Raw genomic sequence first — 9,252 nt, forward strand, 5'->3', positions numbered from 1 at the left:
AACCCATCTACAGCCCTTGGTGATTTTGCAACAGATCGCACTCTGGGGAAAACCAGCAGCAGGGAAGAGACTGGGGGCTCAACCCCTCCAACTCGGGCTACTTGGGGGATTGTCCAGGGAGCATGACTATCCCCTCACAGGTCATGTTGCTGCTTACAAGAATGCCATGGAAGGGGGTGTAAATTTTTGTTTTTTTTTAAAAAAGGATAAACAGCATAGTAAAAATGTCTTTATTGAAAAACAGACAGCTGCGCAACAGCTACGAGGAAATACACAGTATTCGACAGTTACAAAGACATAATCCAGCTAAGGGCTGAGTCGAAGCCAGTTATGGAATTATGTAGGTCTCCAGGGAGCTCCGCCTGCAGAGAGAAAAGGGCAGACATTACATAGAGGGCAAAGCAGCAGACCTATTGCTCTACACGCGGCAGTTTAGCCATCATTAGCTTACGACAAAACCTCCACCCCCCCCCACTCCTGACCTTTTCAATCACAGGATGCAGGCATCACTGGCTATGCCCAGCACTGAACACCCATCCTCAAAACACCCCTCCTGCAGTGGACTGGACACCAATGAGCTCCAGTTCTTCTGTTAACAATGGTACAACCCCATGTTACAGAAATACCATGCTCTGAAGACAGCATTACAGCCACTGATTCGAAAGACCCTAGAAGGCCCATCACATAGCTGATGTACATTAACGAAATGTTACAGCAGAACAGCCTCTCCACGATCACATGAACCTATCACTGATCATCCATGCGCCTATCCAAGAATTGCTTAGATGTCCTGAATGCAGTGACTCCACCAATGGCAGAGGGAGTGTGAATGTGGGATGGCAGTGTAGCGTTGAGAGCCAGAGCTGTACGTGTCAAAAGACAAGCAAATGGTATTCTACCACATTCACAGAAGGTGTGCACCTCCGAGGGACAGGCTTTTAGGTCAGGGAGGGGCAAACTACTGAGTGCAGTTTCTCCCCCAGGACACTGACAGCTGGGAGCTCCTCTTGATGCTCTGAACCTCTGATTAAGAAGGGGTCAACCATGAGTTGTGGAGTATTCAGGCTTGTGCACTAAATGGGGGAAGTAGGGGGCTGAGCATGGAGTAAGGAGAGATATATAGTGTTGCTGGAAATGCACAGGGGGTCAGGTAGCATCCAGGTGCAACACAACTCATCTCTGGCATCTGCAGACCTCACTGTCTCCTAGATACTATATATCCCAGCACTGACCGGTCCCTGCACACAGTTTAAAAAAAATGGAAGCTCGCAGCTTTGGCAACATCCCCACCAGATGCTGCCTGTTTTATTACAGGGGGGTTAGTGTCAGGTCTGAACATCAAGGGGAGCCACAGGCAAGCAGCCCTCTGGGCAGCTGTCACCACTTGGTCATAAACAAGGGTGACAACACCTCCAATGCAGGCTTGCCTTCACCGCCAACTCCTGTACTCCACACTATGGCCAAACTGCTGCAGCTCGATAAAACACTCATCAGGCCTTGTCTGGAGTACAGACGAATCTCAATTACCCCAATTTCAGATCAGCCACAACGGGATCACGTGGTCCCAATGCTTTGCCCTTCAGAAAAGACGGACCTCTGTATTGGTTTTAGGATATGGAAGCTGTGCAGAGTGTGCTGCCTGGTTGAGGGAACAGTGGCTATGGGGAAAAGGTGGCAACAGGAAGGGACTAGTAGAGGTCTACAGATGGGGCAGACGGAGGCATTACCCCCCTCAGGATCAAAAACTTCCAGGATCAGGAACGCACTGCCAGACAGTGGAAGGGAGAGGGGCATCAGGATGGTTTCGTGAATACAGAGGGATACAGACTGAACGAGGGAAGGATTTTTAAAACACATTGTTAGGACGTTATTGGTACAGGAGAGATGGCCGTTCCTATTACGCACTTCTAATAGTTTTCTGTCGTACGCCCACCAGGTTGGGGACAGCTCAGGAGTGGACTTACCGCAGGGGAGAACTGCTATACAGGGCACAGCCAAGACAGAAAGGCACCTGCGCATCCAGGACAGGTCCTCCCCAGCGTGCAAAAAAAACCAATCACAGACCACCTACAAACACAAGGGCAAGAAGTCAAGATTGCACTGGTCTCCCCAGCAACGACCCCCAGAAAGATAAAACAAAAACCAAGACAACAGAAACAAAAAAAATCAAATCGAAAAGAGAAAAGCAGCAAGAGGCACCAAGTTTACCCCAGAATAATTAAAAAAACAGAATAGGAAATGCGACCTTACCTATTCGGAATACCTGGCGTAACAGGGTAAGAGTCCTGCCTGCCTGCTTAATCCTAGTCGCAAAGGATTCCTTGTGGCTGTGCTAATCATAGCTAGCCTCCCACGTAGCATAGAGCAACCCTCATAACGCCTACATCGTTAAGAACGGAGCACGCACTATCACCAAGTGATAATAAGCTGGCCTCGTCTTGCCTTCCGACGGTGCATGCTGAGCCAAGTGTTCTACACAGTCTATATACTCCGCTGGCTGGCTGGCTGCTGGTAGTCTGCCTGGTTCTAGCAAAACGTTCCTTTTTTTTTCCTCCTCAGCTTCTGTCTGCGTGTAGCAGGGGGGGGGGAGCGCCGCCAAAAATAAACAACCACAATTGAACGCTTGCTTGCTCCCTCTCCTTGAGTGGACGACATCGCTCTGGTCTGCACTACACAAGCTGACTCGCTGCCTGTGCCAAGGTTAGCGTCCAGAGTCTGACTGCTACAACGCAAAGAACTGTTTCGTTTTTTTTTTAAGTTTCTTCTGCATTTTTTTTGTTTTTAAAAAAAAATGTTGCAAAATAAAAACATGACGACTTTTTGAATATTTGGCTACGGCTATGTTCACGCCAGGCGTACTTAAGGTGCGTGGTGGACGGAGACACCTTCGTTTAAAACCCTGACCCCCCCCCCCCCAACAGTTTGGGGGAACGGTGGATATTGAAAAGCAAAGCAAAATAATTTAAGAGCCAGGAAATCCCCCAGCTCCAATGGAGAGCAACGTGAACATAGCGTGGCCCACACCTCGTTCTAAGAGAAAGCTTAGAAATCCATCTCAACATCAGAAGCCATTTGTGCTGTTAACTTCAATAATACACAGGTGAAATGAATGGAAGGGGGGCCCCAATTCTACAGCAGGAGGGGCAGTGTTAGAGGATCACTGCATCAGACACTGCTCGTAAATTAGACATTGTAATTTAAGAATAGCCAACCGAACGTGGAATGGTGGACACAGGGTTTGACCCTGCACCACAGGCACCTTGGGGGGGGAGGAAGGCAGATGAGTGGGCAATGGAGCCAGTCACATACCCCAATGCACCACAGCAGCAGCAGCTTATTCTCCACTGGTGGCATGGGGACACATTGGATGATAAAGGGCTCATCACATGGCCTTTCCCAAGTGGGACAAGGGTGGGGAGCACAACTCAACCACTGGAGGTTTGACTACAGCAAAGTGACCCCCCCCATCAACCCAGTGCAGTACAAATGGCCTGGGACAGCTGGCCCAGAGATGGGCAGCAGTAGGAACTAAGCTCAAGTCAGATCAAGAGGCAGGCAAAACCCCCAGAGGTCCTGACTGGCTTAAACATGTCCCTTGACACCCTTAACGCTATGACCTTAAACAAGACAGACTACCTGCAGGACTAGTAAATGGAAAGTATCTTTATTCTTAGTCATGATCACAACTAATACATTTATATCACTTAAACTGGAGCATTAAAATCAAAAACAATTCTAATAAAAACTCACTGGAATGTTCATTGTACACTTCCAGGGGGGGGAAGGGGTAAGTCACAACTATAAAATAACCTGTTCAACAGTTTATCAAAATATCAATTACAGTCCTTACGCAGATATACATGCATGTGGGTTTTAAATTTTTATTCCTTTCAAAGTTCATGAGTTCAAACACTGACTTTTCTGACTAAAAAGACATTTGCTTCTCTTCCGGTAGCAGTTGTGCCCTGTGCTTGGCTGAGATTTGTATTGTAGTAACCTGCTGTCTCCCTGTTACAATCTCCTGGCTCATCCTCGCCTGCTAAGTACTGTGTTCCTGTTGAACAACATGGGATAAAATTATTATATCGTGCACTCTCTCAATACATGTTTCTTTTTTCTATTAAAAACATAGCCGAGGGCAAAGGGCAGGGCATCCACTGGCCAAGCCCATTGCCATGAAAATATAATCCTATAGTAATTATCCAGTTCATAGATGCATGCGCTCAGTCCATACACTGGCACTGCGATTAGAGATAGATACGAACTGACTACTATACTGCACAGATGCAGCAACACGTCATATATACATCCACGACCAGTCCTCAACACCCTCCTGCCCAACTCCCACCTCCACATATTGAGTAAATGCTCCTGGAGCTGCCAACTTGCTGGGCACAAGATTAGAGTGAAGAAAACCAAGACCAATCTTCAATGCTCAGCTTTGCCTCTCCCCCCAACCCCCCCCCCCCCCCAAACCCACCAGATTGCTCTATCACTGACGCACTGGAGACCCCCACCCACCCAGAGAGAATGGAGCTAGCCCAGCAACCCCCACTTGCTGCTGTAACCCATAACACACCTGGCTTTAGAACCGCCGACTGTAGGATCCTCCACCCCCTCCTCCGGAGCCATAGTTACCTGAAAGAGGAGACAGTCAGTCAGACTGCAACAGAAACCCACCCAGTCTGGTCAATGCACTGTTACTCAGGAGCAACTCACCTCCATAAGGCGCAGAGCTCCTGCCACCATAGCCGCCTCCTCCACCACCCTTCATTGGCCCATAGTTAGACGACTGCTGGTTTGGATAGTTGCCAAAGTCATTGTAGTTTCCGCCACCGCCACCACCACCTCCAAAGTTGCCTGCCATGAAAATAAAAAGGAGGAGGTGTCCAAATCAGTTTTCAGGGCTCAGCAGTGCAAAACAAAAAATAGTAATGCTGCTAAGAAAAGCAGGCAGCCAAAAAGGGGCGGGCTGCCCTTGAATGGCCGAAAGGTGGGAGGAACAGGTAGTTCGCCTGCGATTACAGAGGTGCTTGCGATCTATGCACCGTTATCTCACTGCCTGTATGCGTTCGTGTTTACAGATTCCTTTCTGATGTTATAAGGTGGGACTAGAGGTTCATCCTCTTCCCTGTAGAGTGGGGTCTGGCTGTGCTGCCCCTTTCTCCTGTAAATCGCTGTTTCTTGCAAATTATTGTCATTGTTAATGGTTGGTTTGCAATTTATACTAAAAAAAAAGGATCACTTACCACCAAATCCACCGCCATAGCCATCATATCCACTGCCGCTGCCGCCTCCACCACCGTATCCACCACCACCCTGGTTGCCATATGTTGGGCTGCCACCATAGCCTGGACCTCCACGGCCACCACCACCTCCAAAGCCACCACCGCCACCGTATCCACCACCTGTCATTCAGGAAAGTAGACAGTCAGCTGCTGGAGAAGACAGTGAAACAGGCATTTCTCTGCTGTCACCCAACCCAGAGCCCATGACACGTACCATCACCAAAACCATTGTAGCCATCACCGCAGCCTCCATAGTTGCCACCACCTCCTCTGGAACCACCAAATCCACCTGCAACAAAGAAAGCCATCAGTGACAGTGAACACACCCCCCCCCCCGCACAGCCAACAACACAAAGCAGAAGACTCAAAAGGCAACAACTCACCTCTGTTACTGAAGTTCCCTCCTCCTCCACCACCACGACCAAAGTTACCGGAGTTGCCAAAGTTGCCTCGACCAAAGTTGCCCGAGCTTCCTCGCCCTTCACAAGATATAAAACCGTGTTACAAAAATGCAACATGCCAAACAGCAGGCTCACAGGTTTTTAAACGGCTCACAGCACTGCTCACCTCGCTGGTTCATGCCGGAGTTCTGCATCTCTTCACGGGAAAGGGCCTTCCTAACTTCACAGTTGTGTCCATTCACTGTGTGGTACTTCTGAACTAGAGGGATAAGAAAGGAATTGGTTGGAATCACTCAATCACAACGCCCAGTCAGTGACCCTCTACAGAAAGCACCTTTAACCCTTACCAACAATCTTGTCAACAGCATCGTGGTCATCGAACGTAATGAAGGCAAAACCCCTCTTTTTCCCACTCTGGCGGTCTGTCATTACTTCAATCACTTCTATCTTGCCGAATTTCTCAAAGTAATCCCGGAGATGATGTTCTTCTGTGTCTTCTTTGATGCCACCCACAAAGATCTTCTTCACAGTCAAGTGCGCTCCAGGCCTGGTGGAGTCCTAACACAAGACAAGCACCAAATCTCAGACAAAGTAGTAAACTCAAGTCTGAAACGGTCAACCGGCCAGGAAACGGGGCTTACCTCTCTTGACACAGCACGTTTAGGTTCCACAACACGACCATCAACCTTGTGAGGCCTTGCTGACATTGCACTGTCCACCTCTGAGACACACGAATAGGTCACAAACCCAAAGCCCCTGGAGCGTTTTGTAGTCGGGTCTCTCATCACCTGAAAGCCGTTTGGGTAAAAATGGTCAGCCTCACTCCTCAGGAACCCCACCAACACAAACCGCGGTAAGCAAGAGACTCAGACTCACCACACAGTCTGTCAGCCGGCCCCATTGCTCAAAGTGGTTCCGTAGACTGTCATCTGTCGTTTCAAAGCTCAAGCCACCAATGAACAGTTTGCGCAACTGTTCAGGCTCCTGAGAGTCCTCCAAGAGAATTGAAAGGAGGAAAGGATTAGCACACAAAAGAGGTCACTGCACTCTCTCAAACCAGTCCCCACCCACACCTGGTTATAGATAATTTGCTCCGACAGGACAGCACACCACAGAGTCACTGTCAAAAGTAACCTTGTCCAAACAAAACAGATCTCACTTGCATAAGTTTCATTTGCAACCCACTATCAGGACTTTGTAGGCATCCTTGTCCTCTGTTGTGGAGATGTGCCCCTATCAAGGGGCAGGAATCAAAGGAGGGAACATATAACTACAAGGATCACCACAAGAGGGAAAACCCAGCCTCTTTATGACAGCAAATCAGTGATCCACAGTGCATGGCCACAGGTCTCACTAGGCAATCCCAGCAGTACAATGGGTGTGGAAGCCAAAAGCAATCCCACAGGGGAAGGAAGACAATCCAAGCAAAAATACAACCACTTGGATTGTATAAAGAGGCAAAGGGAATTAAAAACAGAAGGCAGGCAAACATTCCAAATCAAGTGGAAACATGGGCCGAAACCATGGAGAAAGAACAGGGACAAAGTTTCTGAGGTGGTGGGGCAAGGGAACAGAAATCACCAACATAATAAAACAAAATCCAAAGGAAACATAACCCCCATTTAAAATGAGGATGGGCATCCAGGCTGCAAGTTTCCAAGGAGGGAAAGAAAAACAGGGAAAACTCCAAAACCCAGACGTTTAAAAAATGACCAAGAAAAGGTGAATTTAAAAGAGCAATCTGCATTATATAGAAGACAAATGAAAGGAAAGCAAATTAAGGGAATTTTAGAAAGAACAGACACCCATCCATGAGGGGAAAAAATTGAACATGACAGAAGTGCCCTCATGTCACAATTCAGGAAAAATAAAAAATTGAAGGGCCTGCCATTTCGTGGAGACACTAGGGAAGAGGAAATACACTGGAGAAAATCGAAAATTAGGTCGGGACAATTTCAGGGTGGGCTGGAGCTCCCATTTCACAGGGGACGGGAACAAAGAATTACAAAAACAATTGGGGAGAACAATTTTCACATGGCTTAGAGAAAAGGAGAGAATCTGATATTCAAACATATGGAAGGGGAGTGAAAGGAGGAACAGCTGACACTTCGTTGTGAGGGAGGAAAAGGTAAAACGGCAGCGATTTGGAGGGATACGGGCCAGGGGCAGGCGGGGAGAAATGTAGAGAGAAGTGTGCTCCCTTTCCTAACTCATCAGTCTGCCAATCGGAATAAAAATTCTTTGAAGGGGGCAAATGGAAAGGGAAATATACAAGTAATAAAGGGAATGAATTCAGCATTCGAGACAAGTAGTAGGGGGCGAGGGAAACCACCTGTCAAAGGGAAAAAAGGGGGAAAACGCATTTTTAAAATGCCAGGCAGCACCCCTTTCCCCATCCTTTCCCCAAAAAGGACAATGGTCACCAATCCCCTCTTTAAAACACACAAGTCAAATTTAAAAATGGGGGCAACAGGATAACCTTATATTCAAAGGACGACTTTGCAGGAGAGTTGCCGCCATTTCGTGAACACAACCCCACCCCTTTTTCAGATGAAAAACAAGTGTATGCTTAAAAAGGACGACTCAGAGTCCGCCATTTCGTGAACGCTACCAGCGCAAACCTATTTTGAAAGAAAATACTTCCCGCTGACTAAATAAAAAAAGCCGAGGGGGAAACAAACATCTTGAAAGGACTTGGCAAGGGGGGGTGCACCTTATCTGTTCCAGCCCTCTACCCAACATTTTGCAAACAATGATATCTTTCTCTGACCCCCCCCCGCCCCTCCCCACAGACCGCCTGTCGAGTGAATCAAAAAATCTGAGGTGGCGGTGGGGGTTGGAATTTCATATTTGGTGAACAGGGACGACTTCCCACGAGGCAGAGGGCGACACTCCGGCAGAAACCCTCAACCCCCTCCGCACGGCATTCAAGAACAAAAGCCAATAAATCAAACCTCAGGTGGTGGGGGGGTGGACAAAGACCCTCACTTGGAAAAAAGGGATGACTTTTCAGCGAGGGGGGAAAACCCTCACTTGGAAAAAAGGGACGACTTTTCAGAGAGGGGGGAAAAAGAAAGAGGGCCACCATTTTCCAGAGACAGGCAGGAGAAAGGTCACCCTTCAACCGCCACTTTAAAAAAAAACCCAGTAATTTATTTTAAACATTCAGACAGTGAGGTTAAGAGAACGACCTCGTTTAAAAAGGGACCAATTTTCAAAGATGCGAGAGAACGAACGAGACACCCCCATTTTACGACCATCTTTATCCACGTTTCACTCAATTTTTCAAAAGGCACAGTAAATTCAAAGAAAAAAAATCAGGCTGCTGGAGGAGATGGGGAACCAGCAACTCATTCGAAAAAAGGGACCACACTTTCAGACAAACGGGGGAGAGAGAGGGAGAGAGAGAGGGAGGGCAACAAAACCCAGCAAAATCAACAAGTCAGGCAGAGGGGCGAGGGTGAAGAACCCCATTCACTTCTCAGAAATTGGAGGAAGAAAGGAAGAGGGGGTGGGTAAGGTCACCATTTGGCTAACAATCTTTTCTGTAAAGGTGGTGATTG

General features: G+C 47.9%; 1 protein-coding gene across 5 annotated transcripts in view; it reads right to left on the reverse strand.

Annotated features, from left to right (window-relative positions):
* Positions 1–216: 216 nt before the first annotated feature.
* Positions 217–9,252, reverse strand: part of LOC122543401 (heterogeneous nuclear ribonucleoprotein A1-like) — an 11,148-nt gene continuing 2,112 nt past the window's right edge. The window contains exons 2-12 of one of the 5 annotated variants that reach the window (XR_006310014.1): positions 6,566–6,682; positions 6,331–6,477; positions 6,037–6,247; positions 5,856–5,948; positions 5,672–5,767; positions 5,503–5,577; positions 5,250–5,408; positions 4,720–4,860; positions 4,580–4,638; positions 1,965–2,067; positions 217–362 (exon numbers count right to left, since the gene is read on the reverse strand). Coding sequence is in view for 4 of the 5 variants with exons in the window: in XM_043682101.1 (XP_043538036.1) it covers positions 3,906–4,054; positions 4,720–4,860; positions 5,250–5,408; positions 5,503–5,577; positions 5,672–5,767; positions 5,856–5,948; positions 6,037–6,247; positions 6,331–6,477; positions 6,566–6,682 (1,188 nt within the window). In the remaining variant the exon portion in view is untranslated. Of the gene's footprint in view, positions 363–1,964; positions 2,068–3,648; positions 4,055–4,579; positions 4,639–4,719; positions 4,861–5,249; positions 5,409–5,502; positions 5,578–5,671; positions 5,768–5,855; positions 5,949–6,036; positions 6,248–6,330; positions 6,478–6,565; positions 6,683–9,252 lie in introns of those variants that run through there. The other 4 variants (XM_043682103.1, XM_043682102.1, XM_043682101.1 and 1 more) reach the window with 4 other exon arrangements.

Source organism: Chiloscyllium plagiosum, chromosome 43 (genome assembly GCF_004010195.1).
Source record: "Chiloscyllium plagiosum isolate BGI_BamShark_2017 chromosome 43, ASM401019v2, whole genome shotgun sequence".
Lineage (NCBI taxonomy): Eukaryota > Metazoa > Chordata > Chondrichthyes > Orectolobiformes > Hemiscylliidae > Chiloscyllium > Chiloscyllium plagiosum.